This window comes from Penicillium paradoxum, assembly GCF_028828445.1.
Source record: "Penicillium paradoxum strain IBT 22861 chromosome Unknown utg000003l_segment0_segment0, whole genome shotgun sequence".
NCBI classification, from domain to species: Eukaryota; Fungi; Ascomycota; class Eurotiomycetes; order Eurotiales; family Aspergillaceae; genus Penicillium; species Penicillium paradoxum.
In genome coordinates, this window is record NW_026643181.1 from 1,146,565 (window position 1) to 1,167,659 (window position 21,095).

The 21,095-nt window shown below is 48.1% G+C and overlaps 10 protein-coding genes across 10 annotated transcripts; 6 read left to right on the top strand and 4 right to left on the bottom strand.

The window, feature by feature from the left end:
- Window positions 1-475: 475 nt before the first annotated feature.
- N7457_002325 (uncharacterized protein) lies at window positions 476-1,899 on the top strand (the record flags this gene model as incomplete). The annotated part of the gene is made up of 5 exons (XM_057173371.1): window positions 476-652; window positions 710-836; window positions 895-1,018; window positions 1,087-1,532; window positions 1,586-1,899. 5 exons carry the CDS (start codon window positions 476-478, stop codon window positions 1,897-1,899), a joined length of 1,188 nt encoding a protein of 395 aa, XP_057033522.1.
- Window positions 1,900-2,508: 609 nt separating this feature from the next.
- On the bottom strand, window positions 2,509-3,930 carry N7457_002326 (uncharacterized protein; the record flags this gene model as incomplete). Its single annotated transcript, XM_057173372.1, has 4 exons — window positions 2,509-3,283; window positions 3,338-3,464; window positions 3,520-3,661; window positions 3,721-3,930. Coding segments are annotated over 4 exons (1,254 nt in total), but the record flags the coding sequence as incomplete, so codon positions are not given.
- Window positions 3,931-5,323: 1,393 nt separating this feature from the next.
- Window positions 5,324-7,187, top strand: N7457_002327 (cytochrome P450; the record flags this gene model as incomplete). Its single annotated transcript, XM_057173373.1, has 6 exons — window positions 5,324-5,619; window positions 5,659-5,740; window positions 5,789-5,891; window positions 5,976-6,044; window positions 6,107-6,688; window positions 6,742-7,187. The coding sequence occupies 6 exons, from the start codon at window positions 5,324-5,326 to the stop codon at window positions 7,185-7,187; spliced, it is 1,578 nt and encodes a 525-aa protein (XP_057033524.1).
- Window positions 7,188-7,839: 652 nt separating this feature from the next.
- Window positions 7,840-8,110, bottom strand: N7457_002328 (uncharacterized protein; the record flags this gene model as incomplete). The annotated part of the gene is made up of 2 exons (XM_057173374.1): window positions 7,840-8,028; window positions 8,063-8,110. 2 exons carry the CDS (start codon window positions 8,108-8,110, stop codon window positions 7,840-7,842), a joined length of 237 nt encoding a protein of 78 aa, XP_057033525.1.
- A 182-nt stretch (window positions 8,111-8,292) lies between these two features.
- N7457_002329 (Zn(II)2Cys6 transcription factor domain-containing protein) lies at window positions 8,293-8,917 on the top strand (the record flags this gene model as incomplete). Its single annotated transcript, XM_057173375.1, has 2 exons — window positions 8,293-8,623; window positions 8,676-8,917. 2 exons carry the CDS (start codon window positions 8,293-8,295, stop codon window positions 8,915-8,917), a joined length of 573 nt encoding a protein of 190 aa, XP_057033526.1.
- A 167-nt stretch (window positions 8,918-9,084) lies between these two features.
- N7457_002330 (uncharacterized protein) lies at window positions 9,085-11,710 on the bottom strand (the record flags this gene model as incomplete). The annotated part of the gene is made up of 7 exons (XM_057173376.1): window positions 9,085-9,479; window positions 9,557-10,092; window positions 10,149-11,102; window positions 11,161-11,332; window positions 11,387-11,427; window positions 11,475-11,529; window positions 11,590-11,710. The coding sequence occupies 7 exons, from the start codon at window positions 11,708-11,710 to the stop codon at window positions 9,085-9,087; spliced, it is 2,274 nt and encodes a 757-aa protein (XP_057033527.1).
- Window positions 11,711-11,750: 40 nt separating this feature from the next.
- N7457_002331 (uncharacterized protein) lies at window positions 11,751-12,047 on the top strand (the record flags this gene model as incomplete). Its single annotated transcript, XM_057173377.1, has 1 exon — window positions 11,751-12,047. One exon carries the CDS (start codon window positions 11,751-11,753, stop codon window positions 12,045-12,047), a length of 297 nt encoding a protein of 98 aa, XP_057033528.1.
- Window positions 12,048-12,408: 361 nt separating this feature from the next.
- Window positions 12,409-15,384, top strand: N7457_002332 (autotransporter outer membrane beta-barrel domain-containing protein; the record flags this gene model as incomplete). The annotated part of the gene is made up of 1 exon (XM_057173378.1): window positions 12,409-15,384. One exon carries the CDS (start codon window positions 12,409-12,411, stop codon window positions 15,382-15,384), a length of 2,976 nt encoding a protein of 991 aa, XP_057033529.1.
- A 3,424-nt stretch (window positions 15,385-18,808) lies between these two features.
- Window positions 18,809-20,071, top strand: N7457_002333 (M20 family metallopeptidase; the record flags this gene model as incomplete). Its single annotated transcript, XM_057173379.1, has 1 exon — window positions 18,809-20,071. The coding sequence occupies one exon, from the start codon at window positions 18,809-18,811 to the stop codon at window positions 20,069-20,071; it is 1,263 nt and encodes a 420-aa protein (XP_057033530.1).
- A 66-nt stretch (window positions 20,072-20,137) lies between these two features.
- Window positions 20,138-20,689, bottom strand: N7457_002334 (uncharacterized protein; the record flags this gene model as incomplete). Its single annotated transcript, XM_057173380.1, has 1 exon — window positions 20,138-20,689. The coding sequence occupies one exon, from the start codon at window positions 20,687-20,689 to the stop codon at window positions 20,138-20,140; it is 552 nt and encodes a 183-aa protein (XP_057033531.1).
- Between the last annotated feature and the right edge of the window lie 406 nt (window positions 20,690-21,095).

Sequence of the window (21,095 nt, forward strand, 5' to 3'; positions counted from 1 at the left end):
AGACGATTTATACGTCATACTATGCCAATGCTACATATGCGTGGGTCGAAGAATTTTTCTATTTCTATGTATGGAGTACTCCGTAGTCTATGGAGTATTATCTAGGATCAGACATAACGTATGATCTAATGTGTTTTTCCGGGAATTGATTATCCCGACTAGTCTTAGAGTACGTCGACTATTGTTTTAAGTTATGTACGCTGTAGTATTTAGGCGAGGAATTTGAGAAAGGCAAATCGATGATATTAAATTAATAAACAGATATCAGGATACTAAGACTCTCTGGTCGATGCTGCACCCACCTGATTTTATGTTAAGTGGAAACACTAGAAGTCGTGGAAAGAGGCAGATGAATAGAGATAAATAGAACCTCAACTCCGCCAAACCGCTAAAAAGCCCCTTCACATTCTTTGATACAGATACAATCACGAATTGGCTGCTACAAGCATCTCTGATCATAATACGCATATCCAGCATGACGACCGAGGAGTTCGCGATTATTTCCAGTCTGACCACGAAGGTCGTGGCCTCAATCGATGCGTACAAAGCAGCCAAGACTGAAATAGCGCGGCGCGATGCCCTTCAGAACGCTACAAGTCTCGTAAGAGCTCTGGAAAATCCCGCGGATGCGATTTACAAGTTGTTCGCTTCGGTATGACCCAGTTATTGGCAATCTGGCTACTTGAGTACTGATGATTGGTACCACAAGCCTGGTGTGCTGATGGCCGTGAAAACCGCCAATGACCTAGGTGTTTTCACTGTTTTATCCCAAACGACTTCTTTTGCCACGTGTAAAGAACTGGCTGTGCAGAAGAATGCGGACATTCAGCTCGTTGGTAGGTATTATCCATATCCACATAGACCTTCTTGCACATGCTGACCGCGTGTTGGTAGAACGCATCATGCGTGTTCTTGTTTGCAATGGCTTCGCCAGTGAAGTGGATCCCGGCCAATATGAGCCTACTGCCTTGTCAAGGCAAATGACGGAGAGGAAATCGATTGGGACAATGGACTCACTGTAGGTGTCCTCCTTAGTTGTTCAGCTTTCGCAACGACTGGCCGGTTCTGATCTAACAATCAATTTAGGTTCGTCGACTTTTTACCCATCATTCAGAAAACACCAGAGTACTTTCAAAAGTCTGACTACAGAAATCCTGGGGATCCCAAGGATGGTCCATTTCAACATGCCTACAACACAACTGGTTCCTGCTGGGACTGGCTAGCTAAGAACCCAGGGGCACTGGACCGCTTTAACACTTTCATGGAGGGCTCCCGAGACGAGATCTCTCACTGGGCTAACTGGTTCCCCGTTCAGGAGCAGTTACTAGATGGAGCATCGGCTGACCATCCTCTGCTTGTTGATGTTGGCGGGAATCGTGGTCATGAGCTCCTCGAATTCAAGGAAAAGTTCCCATTGGAGGCTAAAAGGCTTGTACTTGAGGATTTGCCGTCGGTGATCGAGGATATTCAAAACCTTGACAGTGATATTTTGAGAGTCAAACATGACTTTTTCGACCCGCAACCAATCAAAGGTCTGTCATTCTCCCATTTACTCTCTTCCCCCATTGTCTAACAGATATTATAGGTGCTCGTGCATACTATTTCAAGCACATTATGCACGATTGGTCCGATGATAACTGCAGGATAATTTTGAAACACACTATCGCTGCTATGGAGAAGGGATATTCCAAAATCTTGATCGAAGATTACGTCGTTCCCGATCAAAATGCCGGGGTCAAGGAGACTTTGATCGATATGGTGGTCATGGTATGGTGTCCAGGAATCGAGCGGACTCGTCACCGATGGACCGAGCTGCTACAGTCAGTCGGATTAACTATCACGAACTTCTGGCTGCCTCATGGGTACAACAAAGGCATTATCGAAGCTGAAATACAGTAGATAGTTACCTGAGAAGTCTTTCTCAAGGTAAATTACTGAGAATGCTCCACTACGCTCCCAGGTGTGTATTGTTTATGTCTTGTCTTCAGTCGACTGTAAACCCCATAGTTAGTTGGTTAGTTAAAGCTTGCTAGAAACTAGGGGTAATAAAAGACACAGTGGTCACATATTCCGGTTGGCTGGGAAGAAGCACAATTGAACAGCCCGTTGAAGCCTCAGACATCAATCAGAATCATTTAGAACTAATTTTCTGCTCTGCGGTTGGGATAAAAGAAGCATTCTCTCGCTGTGCCCATCAAGCAACACGCTATGCTGATGTTGGATTGGTATATATAGGATCAGATTTTCGATATTTTGTCTGTTCTTCTAAGTACATGACTGATCTTTCCAGACTACCAGTCACTTGATTGAAACAGGGATCTGGACATCCTTGTCGCAGGCTTGGTTGTGAGGGCATGAGCTCTCATTTGCACCTTTAAGCAACGGGGGCTACAGCCTATGCTCTAGTCTGCCAAAGATTATCTGCCGTAAGATTAGGTCTTGCGGATAAGGGATTTACCATGCATATGTTCGGATCTCCAAAGTCAAGTATATTTTCAAACCGCCAGGCTAACAATTCTCACACGAATGGACTCTACCCTCTATGATAACCTGTTGCTGATCAGAAGTCCCATCGGGTTTCCAAAACCCAGTAAGCTTCAGTTTAGCCAGGTTCAATAGAGTCTCCCACTCATTCTTGGTTCGTTCCCTTGCCGAGAAAGCAGTCATCATAGTCATATCACCGATCGCAGCCATCCATGGGATATTAGTTTCCGGCATAGCCTTCTCGTGAATCAAGACCAAAGAGTCGGGACCCATGGCTTCACGAAGCCTGGATAGAATCTCCACGGCCTGCTTGTCTGGCCAGTCGTGGAGAACAGTGCGAAGGTAATACGCCTTTGCGCCTTTGACAGGCTGTTCATCGAAGAAGTTATGAGCTTGGGTCTCGATTTGAGACGAGGTATCCGCGGCCTCGGCCACATGTGACAAGTCCTGGAGAACAAGCCTTCCCTTCAAATCAGGGAAGCGCTCGCGGAAGATCTGGAGATCCTTACCCCGACCGCCTCCGACGTCCACAAGAACAACGTCGGAAGCACTCTGCACGCGTAGCTTTTCCTCAACTGGGTAGAAATCCATCCAGCTTTTCTCGTCGCGACGGTAGGGCGAGGCCATGACTGCGTGGAAGGCATTGTCGTAATAGGGATTCGAGGACATGTAATCGAAATATCCACGCTTGGACCCGAGTACGAAGTTGAATGGTGAGTCCTCGATATCATCTGGGTTTTTCCATCCTTTCTCCTTGAAATACTCGGGAAGCCGGGCGACGAACAGAAATAAGTGAGTGCTGGACATGTTAGTTGTACTTTGACACTCGAAAAGCAAAGACAGGAAAACTTACAAAAAGATCACTGCTCCGGACATCCAACTACTCGAAACATAGGCTTCTGTAAATCGTGTGGTTGAGAAAGTATCGGAGGTGTGCTGCTTGAGAATATCCAATGGTACAAGCGACTTCATAATCCTCTCTATTCCTCGTTAATAACAGACTGGATTTCGAGTACAGGGTAGGGACAAACTCACGAACTAATTTTGGATCTGCCTTCACATCTTCCGAAAGCTGGCCCACACGCACTTTGCCATCTTCACATTCAGAGGTGCGCTTGGCGATTGCATCGAAGAGCTTAAGATCTACAGCGAGACGAACTGCGATCGCTTGGTGGCACTTGAAGTTCGTTAGCCTAGCACCCATGCGAGGAACATGTCCTAGAGTTTCAAAGTTACAGTGTAAAGAAGCTTGAGTGTCTTGTCCACAGGAGATTCACATTGGCTCTTCAATCGATTGCAAGCTTCGTAAAGTTCAGCTCGCTGTTGCGGGTCGACAGTTTCAAGGTTGCCGGAAGCAGTGACCGAGTCAATAGACTCAATAAGCTGAGAAATATCCATAGTCAAAGTTTGAAGAAAAGGGGCCGGTAGTTGTAGTATATCTCGAGAGCTTTTATAGTCACCTAGGAGCACTTAGGTATGCTGACGAGGCAATCCATAAAATGTATGGGGAAGGTTGTGGAAAGAACTAGATTTGCTGAAGGGAGAAATGAACTATCTACTGCGACAATTGCCACTTCCCTCAAGTGCTCTTGAAGCCCAGAAAAAATCTGCAATTAAAAAGAATGAGGCCCGGTAATGGAGTACTTGGAAAGAGTGGAATTACCCTCCTACGCAAGCCCGGAAGAATGAAGAAAGAAGCCACTCCCGTGTTTGCAATAGCCCTGCATTAGCGTTCGTAATCCCACTACAGCTAAGCCAAGTTCATGCCGCATGCCTTGGAAAATCAATGTATGGGGCTGAATTAAATACAACATTGACAATACCATTTGCATGTACTCCGTATGCACCTGCAGGTTTTCTTCCACGCTTGCGTAGGAGAGTAAACCCTTGCAGGGCTAGCATGGGAAGAAGCGGAGGCACCCGACGGGTAGCGATCGCCTTAGAATTGTGATAGATCGCTTTAAGTGTTGTATGCAGGTACGTGGGTATGGATTGCTCTACACATTTTATTAAACAGTGACGAATCCAGATAACTGATTGCGTCACAAAATTGAAACTTGCCCCGACTGGTGCATCACAATCCACACCGTCGCACGCATTATCAAGGGCATTGCTTCGCACACCGCACGGAGTACTCCGTTCTGTTCCAGACAATACAAGTGCTAAAGATCAGCGTCAAAATTAACTATGAGGTCTCCGGAAGGCCCGAATATCTGCACAGACTTCCTTTCGGCATTGCCTCCTCATTGGAGCCGAGGACCAACTTAACCCCATCCAAATCGTGCGATCTATACCGTGGGCTAGTACGGAGTAGATTGGGAAGGATTTCCGCCCTCGACTTCTTGCAATAAAGATAGAACTGTCCAGCAATAACTTCAGTATCAAGTATCTTTCTCAAACCTTTCAACTTGTGTAGTCCAAATCAGAAGGAAGGAAGCAAGTAACTGCTGGGCGCACTTTGAGACCACCAGCTATAGATAGAGGAAGATCAGTGATCGGCATATGCGTTATAACTACTCGTAGTTAGCACCTTCTCTAGGTAAGGGTCGGACTGATCCTAGTCTAACAGGCATCGTTAGCCCTATCTAGACACCCGGGTGGACCAGCGGGACGTGTAGCCACTTATTCAGCTGCTCCTCGAACAGCTTTTGAGACAGGGGTCTCGTGATGACAGTCATTACCCCACCAGATAGGAAGATAGTCAGCCCAGTCTCCTTTCCGAATACAACTCTCTCTCCTCTCTCTGAGCCCCACTTCCGTAGGTCTCAACAGCACACTTTGTCACTGGTACGCAGGCTAAACATTCAAACCATCTCAGATTGCAATGGATTGCTTCAGAATGGTTTTCAATCCGCAAGATGCAATTTCAAAATACCAACATTTCGACTTCAGCTCGCCCTATGTCACCTATGGACTCGTTCTGTTGGTTCTATGTTACTGGTGGAAATCTACAAAGCTAAACAATCCCTCTGGACTGCCAGTTATTGGCAGAAGATGGTATGAGCTGGGTAATGGCAAGGCTCGACGGCGGTTCCGGGATGACTGCCTTGGCACTGTCAGGTCCTGCATGAAGAAGGTCAGTAAAATTCCAATTTTCATCTATTGCCCTGATCTAATTTTTGAATTTACTTCTGAGTAGTACGGAGATGCCTTTTTTCTCTATACCGATGGTAGCTATCGCTTAATCCTTTCTCATAACTATGTCGAGATGCTCCGCAATGAAAAGCGACTGGATTTCATCACGGCCCTCGCCGATGTAAGGAAAGTACCCTCCTGAGAAAAGCAAAGGCTGACAAGAGAGAAGAAACTCGACAGTGGAGTGCATGGCTTTGAGCCAATGGCATCGATGACAAGTGATAAAAAGATTTTACACGCTGTAACGAAGAATTCACTGAATCGCTATTTGGGTTAGCCCTTTCTCACCTGGCTTGCTTTCACAAGTGATGTCTTTAATGGCCTAGAGAACAATTAGGAATCTAACCTCATGAAAGGGACATTTGTTGAGCCACTTAATGAAGAATCTGACTATGCACTTCGTCAGATCTGGACCGATACGCCTGGTACCCCTCCACAGCCTCTTATGTTGAGCCTAGTGTAGCATTGAAGCTGACAATTTCATCAGACGGCCAAGAGTTTATGTTGAAAGACTCCGTCTGGAAAATGTTTGCTCAGATAATGTCTAGGACGTTTATCAATGACAAGGACTTTTATCGGAACCCCGAGTGGGTGAATGCGAGCTCGGAGTATGTCGAACTATCAGCCCTGGCGGGCTATGAACTTCGAGCGTTCCCAAAATGGGCAAAACGCTTCGCTGCACCCTTTCTTCCAAATTGCCGGAAGCTTCAGTCCCTTTATAAACATATCAATACTCTCTTGGAGCCTTTGAAGGAAAAGTTGGATGGGCAAACCTTAGAAGTCGATCCCAAGGGCCCACTAGGCTTCCTACATCAAACGCTCGGAGGCCGGTCAGATGAGCTTGCGTCCATGTTGATTGCCCTCTGCCTGGTGTCATACGACGGAGGAGCCGAGTTTTTCACTCATGTTCTGCACTCGATTTGGGGAAACGATCAACTGATAAGTGACCTTCGTTCTGAGATTGTGAATGAGGTTGGGAAAGAGGGCTTTAACAGGAACTCTTTGCAAAATCTAGTGCTCATGGACAGCGTCCTGAAGGAGGCTCAGCGTATGCATCCTGAGTCCGTTCGTAAGTCTCACTCACCTACAGTCCAGAAGGCTTCCATTGACTCTTGATATTAGTTATGATGCAGAGAAAGGCTCTGGAGGAAGTCGTGTTACCCGACGGACTCATTATACCAAAAGGAACTACAATCATGGTCTCCGCGTGCGATGTGATCGACGCTTCTATTTGGCCGAATGGTGACAAGTTCGATGGCTACCGATATTTCAACCTACGCCAACAAAAGGATTCTTCTACAAACACGGCATCTTACAACTTTACATCAACATCTCCAGACCATTTCAGCTTCGGTCACGGTACCCAAGCCTGCCCCGGGAGATTCTTTGCGTCGTACATGCAGAAGATACTTCTCTGCCATGTGCTTATGAAATATGATCTTTCGGTCACGATTCCGGAGGAGGGTGCATGGTTTCAACGTGCCCACACTCATGTGGCTCATCCAGGGCTTAAGGCCCATGTCACGCAAAGAAAAGAGGAGTTTCAATTGTTGGAAAAGAATTCGTAACCGGGAAAGCTTCAGGTGGCCCCTATGAGAACTAGGACTGGCTTGCATGATCGAATGGCAGAGCTGTCTGGTTCTTTTGGCTGACATTGATGCCCTGAAATATGCTCCATTCTCTGGTACTCGTTTGCCAAAAGTTCTTATATAATACTGTTTCTCTCGTGTTTTTCATGAGTTGTGTAAGTCTAGTCTATTTTCATATCCAACACTTTCCATATCCTTTTCCACGTTATCCAATGACCTATATCTTAAAATAGAATGTAGATGGCCCCTGCTGTACTGACCACATTTCTCCGAGCTCGAATACTTTACCAAGTCAAGTGCCTTGCGATGACCGAAAATTACAGTATAAAATGATCGGATCAGTTTCTTTTCTTCAACGGTTGTGAATCAAAGAGTATAGCAGAATAGCAAGAATCAGAATATCATGCCCAAAAGAAAGAGCCACTTTTGGAGCGTTCTGGCGGGGTGCTGGAATCTCTTCCACCGGTAGGAGACAATCAGTCCTCGAGGTTTCCATGAAGCTTCCATGTGGGCTCGAGGACTTGCTGCCTGAAATATAAGGCCTGAAGTCAGCAGTGTGATGATAAGCGAAGCCTCATTTACTCCGCGACCTTACAAGCGCGGATCGCCTCCCGGTCGGAAAACCTAAAGGTTACCGTTTCGGATAAAAGATTAAGTTTTCCAACGTCTGCGAGACTTTCGTGAGAGCAGCAGTGGAGGCTTGGAGGCTGTGGAATGTGTGGGCTGAGAGTGGTGGCTGCGTGTACCTGCCCAAAGCGTCCAAGCTCGTGGTAAACCAGTCCGATCGACGGCCTGAAGACCGGCCCTCGAAGACCAGAAACTGTGGGATATCATGCGATACATTTCGAACTTACCTGGAATGCGAGGGGATTCGCGGGATATGCTAATGTGGCGGAAAACATTCCCTAGAGGAGTATGGAGGCCGTTATTTCGCTCACTGAGATCTTTATTCGGCCAATCAGAGATCGAGAACACACATACCACCTGAGCATTACGCTAGAAATGAGTTATATATGAGATAATTGGAATAAATTGTGCCTCCCCTGTTCAATTTTCCATTTTTCTTCCACATTTGTTTCTCGTCATGTCTCGAACTGTCAAAAACAAGGACCTTCGCCATCGATCATTCAAAGGATGCTGGACTTGTAAGAAAAGACGGATCCAATGCGATGAAGTGCGCCCGACCTGTCAAAAGTGCAGCTCCCGGGGTATCACTTGTGAGGGATACGAGATTCGATTGAGATGGGGTGCCGGAATCGCGTCGAGGGGGAAGTACTCGGGCGCAAAAGAGCCTGTGAAGGATTCTATGCCGCCACGATCGAAACGAAGATGGGATATGCGCGGCAAGGGGCATCATTTGACTCCAAGCGATGGTCAGGGTGAGCCGATTCTGGTTTCTGAGCAGCTGAACAAAGGTATCATGAGCGATGAACTTTTTGTTGGTTTGAAGCTCACAGATCATTGCAGGGGAAGCAGTTCCAGAGCAACAAATACCTCAGTTAGCTGTCGAGCGGGCAACTGTCAATATACTCAACTGGCCTTGTGAACCGGATTCTTTAGATCAGGCGGCGGCGATCAACAAACATTTTGAGATACCTGCATCACTTGCCACTTTGGCGCAAGCAAGCGCACATATCTATGCTGATCCGACTTTAGATACGCTGGGTCAATATTCCCAAAACTCCGGCCGACGGAGCATACCGGCCTGAATGTAGGCCTTGGGTTTTGTATCTTAGCATCGCGAGTCATTTTAGTTGTTATGAATTATGACATTGGGAAGTTTGATAACTAAAACAAAACGGGCCATAGTTCCATCCGAGCCCTAAGATTCAAAAGATATATTCAAAACAAAGTATTCACATTACCAAATCATATGCTACTCATTCTCATGAATCGTCTCACTCCCTGATCTCCATCCTTTGAGATCGGATGTATCGCTCCCTTGGGAGACATCAGAGCCGTGCCGCTCGTGTCTCGTCTCCGTCTTTTCAAAGGACTCTTGGAAATGTGAGGTTCGACCTTTCACCACATCATCAATAGACATTGGCGATGTTAATGACAGTGATGAAATCCGTCTGTGCCGACCTGTGCGATAGGAGAATTCCGAATCTGTCTCACTAGGGGACTGCGGTGAGACAGGAGAAAAGGAGCCTTGCCTAGGGTCGGTATTGTCCTCGGATTTGGCATCAAATTCTTCAGCTGTCTTTGGAGACTTGTGTTGGGTGAAATAGGAAGTGTTGAATGGTGTGGGAAGCTCAACGGGTGATGAATCTAAATAGATGTTAAAATCAGTATCCAGCAATATCGGTACGCAATGTTAGATCGAGGAGACGTGATGGTCGACATACCATGCATTTCATATAATGCATCTCCTCCCGACTCAACTGTGCCAGGGGTAGCCGGTGAGACAATTGAATCTGGCAGTGTCGAAGCCTGGGTTATCGACGGCTGCATGGTCGATGGCTGGGTCGCAGAGGTTTGCAACGTCTCCCTGCCAGAAGACGCTGATACCGGACCAGGCCCAGGAGAAACTGGGCCACTTCCGTACATCCATTCCGTGGGACGTTCGGTGGTTTCCTCCTCTGTGAATTTGGCTTCCGCGGCCTTGCGTTGCTGTTTACGTCGGCGATAAAACCAAAGTCCAGCAAGAATCGCAATGATGAGCACGGCGAGAACCGCACCGATTACTCCACCTGCCCAGCCAGGGAATCCGTCACTCTTCTTATCATCTGCTGTGGAGGCATTGCCGGTGCTGTCAGTGCTATTGGTGCTGTTATACGGCCAGTATGTCTCGGTCTTCTTGTCGTATTTCTTATCAAAGATTTTAGCCAGAGAGCTGTTTGTCCATGAAGATGGGGCAGTCGTCGTTGCACCTCCTTTAGAGCTATATACGCAGTCAGTGATTTTGATTTTTCTCCTATATTGAAAGATGATACTCACTCCCCACCGATACTTTGTGTGACTATATTCGGTACCTTGTACTTGCCCCATTTCTTCGGATCATAGCCATCCTCAAATTCCAAAGTGTTGAGGTTGAAGTTGACGACGAGGCCTCCCTCTAGGCAGTGACTCGGGTCGACGTGTTGCCCTCCAACTACTAACATTTGATCAGGGTATACCTTGAAGCATCGATGACTGCTGCGACTGTGTGTGTTTGTCCCCTCATACGCCCTGACCCATTTGAAGGAAGGTAGGGACAATATGTACACATCGTCCGACGGATTATTGGTGTATTTGATACCATCATATCCTCCGTAAATATAAATATTGTGAGAGGAGCCATCCTCTGCGCTCGCAACGACTGAGCAGAAATCCGTCAATTGCGGAGGTATATCACCCGTCGTCTTCTGGAGATACCAAGTCTTAGTCTTGACATCAAATACCGAGACCGTCTCCATGAATGTCGGGCTGATCCTTCTGCTTGCTTGCGTCCGCGTTGAGTTTATATCTTCGTTGCGGAAGAATTGAGCTGGATTGATCACTCCGCCGATGGCCACCAATACCCCAGACTCAGAAACGGGAACCCAAACTAACTCGGCCTTTGAGCGACCAGGGATATAGCTTGGTAGAGTCTCATTTTTCCACTTTCCGTCCTGGAGCTCAGACATGTCCACTGTGATAAGTGTGTTCGCTGTTGTGTTAGACTGCAGCTGATTCACAGTGAAATCGCCCCAATCTGGCGCCCTCATCCCGCTGAAATAGAAGCCCAAGTTCTCACTAGGGGCCGAAGCTGCTGCACCATTGGTAATGTAGCGAGTGACTCCACTGGTGAGGTACTCTTGCTTCCAACCTGACTCCCAGGAGCTTTTGTATGGACCATACTGATATGCAGCATAAGAAAGTACCAGACCCTCAGGCGGAGGCTTGTTCTTGGCGGTATTAGGAAGCATTCCCCTGAGATTTTCCAACAGTTAGTCACTTGATAAACCGACGTTCTATATGTGAGACTAACCCGTATAGGTAGAACTCGTTGTCGTTGGAAAACATCGTTCCGTCACTGTAGGGCGGGGCGATATTGCTACCAGCATCGCCGGCAGCCGACATGTTGTTAAGAACAGTCACAAAATCCGAGCTACTGTCAAAGGGTGTGCCAAGGTTAAGGTAGTAGACAGTGCCTTCCAGATCTGTTGCTGGTTAGCAATCTAAATGCGGCGAGGAAGTACTTCGATTCAGCCTACTGTTAGCTATCTGGGGTGAGACGCAACCGTCGTCGGTTCCTCTGTGACTGTCAGAGGAAAGCAGCCTCAAGGTTGGAGTACTTCATACTTTTGATACCATAACTGCCCTCCGTCTAGATAGATCTTATCGCGCACGATATTGGCTACATCTGTCAGTAAAGGGGACATCTACCTGGAGAGTGTAGAAGTGAATGAGCGCTCACCACGCAGTCCTTGCCAGCTGCACATAGACACATTGATAGACTTCGCAAAAGGACTACATTCGCCTGCTGCGAGGTCTATCGCGACCAGCAGTGCCAGCGCCGTTGCCAAAAGGAACCGCATTTTTCAAACGGGAAAGTTGCGCGCACATTACTGAGCTGTCATGACGATTGGCAAAGATGCTGAGAAATTCTACATTTACTGCTTACATATTGGGGCATTAATGCAGGGTGTGAATTGCGAAGGTGACCGGACGGGGAACGAGGCTGCGGCTTTGTTCTCTGCTCTCTTTTTCCTCTTTGTTGTCACCTCTCCAGCGATGCCCGTGCGAGTACGAAGCAGCCAACCGGAGGAGGCGATGCACACATGGGCCGGAGCTCGCCTACTGCGATCGCAACCCGACTCTTATGATCATTCCCGTGTGTGGCTCAAGGCTATGCATTACGTCCTGCAACTGTGAACCTATGGGCGGGGAAATACGAGCGTCGATCGGTTGAGGGGCAGCATTGTTGCGGCTGAACGGGCTCCAACGGGCTAGATGGATACTTGCAAGTACATTAGTTCCGTGTGCAGAACTCGTCTTTTCATGATGGGGTTGTGTACATCGAGGTATTCGTCGAGTTAATTGGGTTTTCCAAAGCTTACGCCCATCAGTCCGAGTACGACTTTGAGCCTCGCGATATTGGGCTTTCTTTGATTCACGAGGACCGTGCGGTTGTATTGCATGCTTTCTATTTCTTATTCCTCGACTCGGTTTCTTTGTTGAGCTTGGCTACCTTGCTCGTTTTCTTGCGAAGAATTTCTTCTTCAGACGTCTAACGATGAAGGACGCGATCGCATGGCTGTCGCTGCTCGCGATTCTGTTAGCTCTGGTGACTCCAGGCCACAGCAGTCTCATTCAAACTAGACCACCGGAGGTGCCTCCAGGGAATGATCAGGCCGAAGGCTATGGAGGGGGGATTGGAGCCATAGTAACAGTGACGGTCGGGATCACAATCACCGAGTCAACTACAGTAACTGTCAATGGCCATCATCCAGGCAAACCTGTTACAGCCACGGTCACGGAGACTTGCACAGTGACGAGTACTGTGAGTGGGCCAACCATCACTGTGCCAGGCTCTGGAACAACCGTCACTATACCAGGTCCTGGAACGACTGTAACCATGCCAGGCCCTGAAAAGACTATCACTGTCCCAATCACTGTTCCAGGTGCTGGGACGACCATCACTATACCAGGTCCAGGAACCACTATAACCGTGCCAGATCCTGGAAAGACCATCACTGTTCCAATCACTGTGCCAGGTGCCGGAACGACCGTCACCGTACCGGGTCCTGGAACTACTATCACGGTCCCAGTCACTGTGCCAGGTGCTGGGACGACCATCACTGTTCCAATCACTGTGCCAGGTGCCGGAACGACCGTCACCGTACCGGGTCCTGGAACTACCATCACGGTCCCAGTCACTGTGCCAGGTGCCGGAACGACCGTCACCGTACCGGGTCCTGAAACTACTATCACGGTCCCAGTCACTGTGCCAGGTGCTGGGACGACAATCACTGTGCCGGGTTCTGGGACGACCATCACTGTTCCAATCACTGTGCCAGGTGCCGGAACGACCGTCACCGTACCGGGTCCTGGAACTACTATCACGGTCCCAGTCACTGTGCCAGGTGCTGGGACGACAATCACTGTGCCGGGTTCTGAAACAACCGTCACTGTGCCGGGTTCTGGGGCGACCATCACTATACCAGGCCCCGGAACGACAATCACCATACCAGGCTCTGGAACAACCGTCACTATACCAGGCTCGGGGACGACTATCACTGTGCCTGGCTCTGAAATGACAATTACAGAAACCTCGACGGTGCCAACCACTATCAGTGGGCCAACCGTAACCCTCCCAGGCTCCGGTACAACAATCACTGTGCCTGGCTCTGTAACCACTATAACTGGATCTGGATCTGAAACTATTACCATCACCTCATGCAATCTTCTACCAACTGTCACAGATACTATCACCAGAAGTTCCATTGTCACTATACCAGGGTCCACTGTCGTTACAACGAGAACCGTTCCTGGCTCCGAGTCTGTCATCACTGTTCCAATAACTATCACGACGATAATCACTGAGCCTGGAACCACTATCACTTTGTCGGACGGTACTAGCACAATACCCGGGTCAACCCGTACCACAACTATCACTGGTCCTGAAAGTACAACAATCATCGGTGGATCAAGCACTGTCATTGAGACTATTACTTACCCAGGAGGTACAGTAACTGTGATTGATCCAATCACAGATATTGACACTATCACTGCCACCATCAGCGAGCCTGATACGACAGTGACCCGAAGTTCCGGTGCCACGAAGACAGTGACCAGGTCTGTGTGCTCCACTCTTATCACCAATCCAACCTATACACCACCTGCAGCATTGCCGAGGAACTATACCTGGGGATGTCCACCGGGGTACCTTTGCAAGCCACCCCATAAAGGGGATCGTTCTGACTGCAAGGTTGAGGCCGGTCTTCCCGATCCTGAATACATTTGTGCGCCCTCGGAGTGCATTCGGGCGCCACCTTTGGATTTCCACCCAACCTGGAAGTACAACGTATCCAAGAATTACTTCAACCTCAATCCAGAGGACTTTGGTCTAGATTACTCTATTTTCCAGCGCTTGGGGCATTCACATTCGAGCCACATACGTGATAGCTCCCTATGGGACTTCGTGCCCGGCCAGAAGACAAAGAGAGCTGACATCGACATCACAAATATTCCCCCCGCGTGTTGGAATGACTGTCAAGCCGCTGCCTATGAGCCACAAGAGGTTGGAAAGACACCCGAGATTTGCGAGAGTGACTCAGAATTTATGGAGAACCTGGATATTTGCGAGAAATGCATCAATCTTAATGCTGATCCCGACGCTGACCCTAATCAATTCTCGGAAACTTTGCTGCCAACTTTCACACAGTGGCTGAACTACTGCTCCGATATTGTGACATCTACGACAGAACCAACTGCTACCAGGACTGGTACTTCAACTACAGCGGCACACACTCAGACCAGCGATGTCACAACCGCTACTAGCACAGCGGCATCAACAGGAGCCACAGCAACTAGTACGCAACCTACTAGGACCGAGGCTACAAATGCCCAAGCCACAAGCACTGAGCCGCCCAGTTCTAAGTCCACCGAACAGCCCGAGACTAGTACTGAAACCAGTAGCGAGACCAGCACCGAGACCAGCGCCGATGCTACTACTGAGACCAGCGCCGGTGCCACTACTGAGACCAGCGCCGTTGCCACTACTGAGACCAGCGCCGGTGCCACTACCGAGACCAGCGCCGATGCTACTACTGAAACTAGCGCCGATGCTAGTACTGCGATCAGTACCGAGACTGATGAAAGTTTCAGCCCAAGTCAGTCGACTCGCTCTGGCGGAGTGATCACAGGCTCGGCTTCTGGTTCATTTTTGACAACCTCAGTTCCCGGATCAATGGTGACAAAATCAGTCTCTGGGTCGTACATCGTCACATCTGTACCCGGTTCAATCCTGACCGCATCAAGCACTCAGGGAACAGGATTTGATGGTGGAGACCCATCTGGTGACAGAGACCCACCTGATAGCACATTTGGAGATGGTGCTGATGGCTCATCCGGCTCCATTTCCGGAAGCCCTGCAGGCTCACCCAATCCGACCTCCTCTCCTACTGACTTCAACGGCGCAAAGTTGAAGGAGATTCCGCACGTTGGCTTGTTGGGTCTCTTGTGGGCTGTTGCTGCACCGCTCCTTTAGTATGCTTAATTGTTATTTAGTGTGATATTTCGTCAGGGAGAAGTCATTTAGTTTGCGTTTTGGTAATCGTGGGGCTAATTCACCCACATTAATAATGACCTTGGTTTGAATGAAAAGCGAATAATTTGTGTGCACTCTCTATCACTACAGTCCTTACTATATCTGTGAATGGAATTGAAAGTCTAATACTAGTCTGATAGCTTCGGAGTGGATTTAAAATCGCTGTTATATTATATGAACAATTTCTGTGCAATATTTCTTAGACTAACGCTTTTCATCTTCAGAATATCACGATATATGGAATATAGCTCAAAGGTCCTACGTTCTAGCCAGTATAAGCACGCGGCTAGTCCCTAGCCCTCGGCCTTACCAACATCCGATATGATAGTACCCGCCAACCTCAACATTATACATGCCATCCTCACGAGTTTACATCTCTGGTGGCACACCCCTTCGATAACGCGCCTCAATGCCAACTAGGTATGTGAATATGGCACCTTCCATGCGACCTGAAGCCAACCCCGATAGTTCAGATGCACCTTCCTTTATGATAGACGCGGGTGACCTCCAATGAATCGAGACACCCATCCTAAGAGCTGTGCATAGGCATGTGGCGAACCATGGAGGAGGGAGCCAGCAACCGAATCAAAGCCTAACATAGACCCGCCATTTTCAACCAACGCATCGGTAAATACGGAAATTATATTGGACGGCATTTGCCTACATAATTAGCAGCATGGCGCAAACACTATATTTATCAAGTAGCAGCAACAAGATACCTAATCCGCTCGCTACATCTACGTAGTGGAGGACGTCTCACAAATGACTTATTCTATAGCCTATCACTCGCCCAGAAGCTGAAATTGCTATTTTTATGACTGAGCTAGGGCTGAGACATTGGTGACGAGGCCGTTGGCGCGGATGATCAAGTTGACTATCAGCCCGCCATTCAACAGCCTCTCGACCAAGTGCTTAGCGCATTAGTAATCCTCATTCAAGTGGAAAGCCACTAATTTATGGTTCGCCCATGAGGGAAAAGGATACCGGAACACTAGAGATGTTTTCATATCTAGGACCACACTGCTCATGTATAAATAGTGACGGGGCTACTATGAGAGCGAGGAAATGAGGAAGAAGAGGAAAAGCTATAATTCCCAGAAGCTAGCATAAACTAGTTACTATATATGGTCCATGAAAACTAAGAAACCAACGAACTAGCAACCTCCTCCTCAGAGTGCCCAGGTGGGTCTTGGGAGGTCCACAAGATCTAGGTGGGGCAGTTCTCTAATGCCACAATGCCTCTTTAAACGTTTTTAGGCATCAAGCAACCCGAACCTTGATGCATGTATGTCAGTCGCTCTGAGAGTTACTACGAATTTTTAGTCTTGCCTCATATAGCACATTTTGGCTCTCTCCAACAACAAGGCCGGCTGGCCCAATGGCAAGGCGCTTGACTACGAATCAAGAGATTGCAGGTTCGATCCCTGCGTCGGTCATCATTTTTTGCCTCATATCTGTTCTTTTTCTTCAACTCCCGGCCAAATCCATCTTCAAATGGTGGCAGCATCGAGTGCCGAGCAATTTTTTATACAGAATAAAATTCGTCCCAGTATCAATCTCAAGGCGATGGCACCCTATTGCGGACGAGATACCATTGGCCGCTGGCCATCCGTCGAATACAAGCTTCAATACCAGCTAAAAAATCAAATGACTCCCTCCATACGCTATTCTTTTGGCTATCTGAGTTGGGGATACCCTCGCCATAAGTTGGATCAATCTCATTCCTTGTGCGCGATCGAGGCCTCATAAAAGCTAAAAGCGTACATCGGTGATATATTTAGGAACTTTGTACTGAATAGTTGTTATTTCATTTCGCTAAAACTCTCATCTCCATGTAGATATATATAACCGACTGGCGTTAAACGCCCAGTCCTGAGATTTTCCCATGCAGGCTCTAGTCTAAACTCGAATCATATACATATCAATACAGCACATCATTACCACCATTTTTGCATGTCCGGCTATGTCTTTTATCCTTCGCATCTAGCAGTTCATATCTCCTAACTCCAAGCTTCATTACTTCAGATACCCTTTTGCGGTGTGGGCATGGCCTTTCCACAGGTAGCTGGACAGGCTGCAGCTACCCAAGTCGTAAAACAACCAATTGGCGAAGACGATCAAGTAGAAGCTTCAATAGAGGTCGCCTCAAACCTTGCTCCCTCACAAAGTGGCCCATAATGCCCTAGCAAAGAAAGTGCGCAGTCTGTCAGTACCATACCTGAAAGATCAGCCACCAAGAGGGATCTCAATAATATCCCACATGGCAGGTCCCAAGGTTGACTACCCAGCTGAGATAAAATGCCGTGATGCGTTGCTCAAAATATTTACACGAAAGAGTAGTATACTGCAATAGTAAGTCATTGATATGGTCCAGTACAAACTGCCTAGGTACCGATAGAATATGGAAGAAGCCCTCATGCATGGATGAAAGTGTACAGGATGGGTAGGCCCGGCGATCCTGGTGATGCAGGGACTCAATGATACAAGGCAGCCCTCGAGATTGGAAGCAGTTGATGAGTAAATTGGAGATTCCCGGTGCAAATGCAGAGAGAGAAAAGGAGACCACTCTGTGCCCGTAGGAGGTGCAGGATCTGGACCCTTCGTGGGTTGACTTCCTTTACATTTTGTCTTGTCCGGGTTCCAGCTCGGAAGGGTTCACAATTTTCTCTGTAGGGCCCAGATGATTATCCGTGAATTCTGCCTCCTTCTTAGGTTCCACCCCTTATGGGGGCTCGGAATGGGCGTACAGCTCGGCAGGGTCCAGAATTTTCTCCGTAGGACCCAGAAACCTATTATGTCAGCCTTGAATTCTGAGTCCCCATGATGTTTTGTCTTGTTTGCACTGTCAATTTGCGGCCTTATGTTTCAGGTAGAAAGTCTTCGAGGCTGCATGAAATCTTCATGTACATCGCGAGGACTGACCCACAGGGCGGATCTGTATACTGGGGATGCACCGCCATTAGTTGTTGTGAAAGCTAGGAAGTTTGGGACGCTATCCCGTATAGCAGCGTGTATACAAATTGAGCTATATTGAAATGAATTCATCATCATTATCATCAAGCATGGATGAAACATCTCACGTCTCGCTGATTCTCGACTTTTATGGATCATTAGTCTAGGGCCAAAATTCGACTTTTGCAAGCCTAGAAAATGAGTCATTAGTCAGTTTAGGTAGTCCCCCAGAGGTCCATCCTCCGGACGTCCGCCGGGGGGGCACGGTGCCCAGCTGCCCCTGAGGTGAGCTAAAGACTAGCTGACTAATAGCCCCATAGCCCCGGCCCCATTGGGGCAGCAACTAACCCCTCGCCCTGGTAGGCAGCCTCCCCTCATCAGTTTCCCAAAACACAATTGATCTGTTAACAGCATGGCTCAAAAAGTCTTTTCAGAGATATTGTCAACTGCAGCCATTGATTTGAGGTCGTATGAAGAGCTATACAAGCATTTTCATGCTCACCCCGAGCTCTCGCTGCAAGAGAAAGCCACTTCTCAAACAATTGCATCTCATTTATCCAAGCTAGGAGCCTATGAGGTTCATACTAATATTGGTGGATATGGCCTCGTGGGTATTCTCAGAAACGGTGTTGGGAAGTCAATTCTTCTGCGCGCCGACATGGATGCACTTCCAGTCAAGGAACTGACTGGTCTGCCCTATGCTAGTTCAGTGACTATGCTTGATGCCGATGGTGTTGAAAAGCCGGTAATGCATGCATGTGGACATGATATGCACGTTACCTGTCTTCTGGCAGCTGCAGAAGTCATGGCGCACGCACAGGATGCGTGGAGCGGGACGTTGATCGTGCTTTTCCAGCCAAATGAAGAGCGGGGTGGTGGTGCGCAGGCGATGGTTGACGATGGACTTTATTCAAAGATCCCCACGCCCGATTACGTTTTTGGCCAGCATGTCATGCGAATGCGTGCGGGCAGCGTTGGTTCCCGACCTGGTACGATCATGGCAGCTGCTGATAGCTTGAAGATCACTCTATACGGCCGTGGGGGCCATGGTTCAATGCCACATCAGACGGTCGATCCTGTACTACTTGCTGCACATATTGTTGTTAGACTGCAGGATATTGTGAGTCGAGAGGTGGATCCAAGTGATCTCGCTGTCTTGACGGTGGGAAGTCTGCAGGCTGGACAGACTGAAAACATCATCGCGGACAGGGCCGAAATCGGTGTTGATTTCAGGACTGTCACATTAGAGACTCGACAGAAAATTTTGTCTTCAATTCAACGGATCGTTGAGGCCGAGTGCATTGCTAGTGGCTCCCCGAAACCACCATTGTTCGCGCCAACGAGGCGCTTTCCGCCCACTTTGAACGATCAACAGGCAGCCTTACAGCTGGCTGAATCGTTTGGAGATTATTTTGAAGACTTTGATGGCGATACTCCACGGACCAATGTCAGTGAAGATTTTTCGACACTCGGGACTTCTCATGGACTTCCATGCTCGTTTTGGTTTATTGGAGGGATTGACCCCAAACTTTGGGATAAGGCCGAAAGGGGTGAAGCTCCCAAGGAAGAGATTGCCGGGAATCACTCGGCTCTTTTTGCACCTGTAATTCAGCCAACGTTGAAAACCGGCATGGATGCGTTGTGTGTCGCAGCTTTGACATTTTTGAAAAAATAGCCTACCGTGATGTGCTTTCCAACTCTCTCGGGAAAAACATGACCAAACATATTCCTAATCAAATAATTACAAAACTTCCAATTCTACCTCCTGCATCCCCAGAGAGATCGGGCTCCCACTCGCTTCGCCTAGTACAGCGAATTCACCGGGGGACGTCATCGCATTCTTCTTCTCCCCCACTCGCCACCAATCCACCGTCTCGCCTTGCTTAGTTGCGAATCGATATTTATGTCGGGGTTGAAACACTACGTGCTGGCACGATCTTTTTGCAAGATGAAATACCCCCTCAAACAAAATAGGGGTTTCTGGGTACAGCGTGACGAAGAAGCGGTCATCGCGACCTCCATATTCACGGCTAAATGCTGGCCGTTTGCACCCTTTCTTGATGCCTATGTTTATTGGCTCTGCGTTCTCGGTCGTGATATCCTCGCAATCAAAGTTACTAGGAGAATGGTTTAGGGCAAGATTGAAAATAGTTCCATGCTTGAAGATCGTGATAGGCTCTGTGTAGTGTAAAGTCGCAGTGAGGGTGATAGTTGACGAGCTAATCCCCAGTGAGAGCTTAGCTGGCGTTATAGCGAGCTTAGTGGATATCGAGGGCTGCGCGGGACTTGACATTTTGGGTGCAGTGTACGCAGTAGGTCAACGGCAGATGTGTCAATTGTACTTTCAAGTTAGTTTTACCCTTTGGGGTTTAGCGCTCCAATACGCCATCACGTAACCTCCCTTCAAAGCCGACATAAACAGATGGCGTACAGCTTTTAGATCAACCAGTCGGCTCTCCAGAAGCTCACTAAATCAGTAGTCGCAAAAATGGCATAAGAACTGATTTCTCCGGCTGACAGACCGGCTTCGGATCCTTTAGGCCCTACAAATCTGGATTCGTTTGAGCGACAGACTGGTTCCCTAGGAAAAATACTCCTCGGGCAAGTATGAAGAATTCCAGTATTCTAGCATATTTGCTAGAATACGACTTCACCACGGACTGTTTCACGGGAGACGGGGTATGTCTACGGGGTATTAA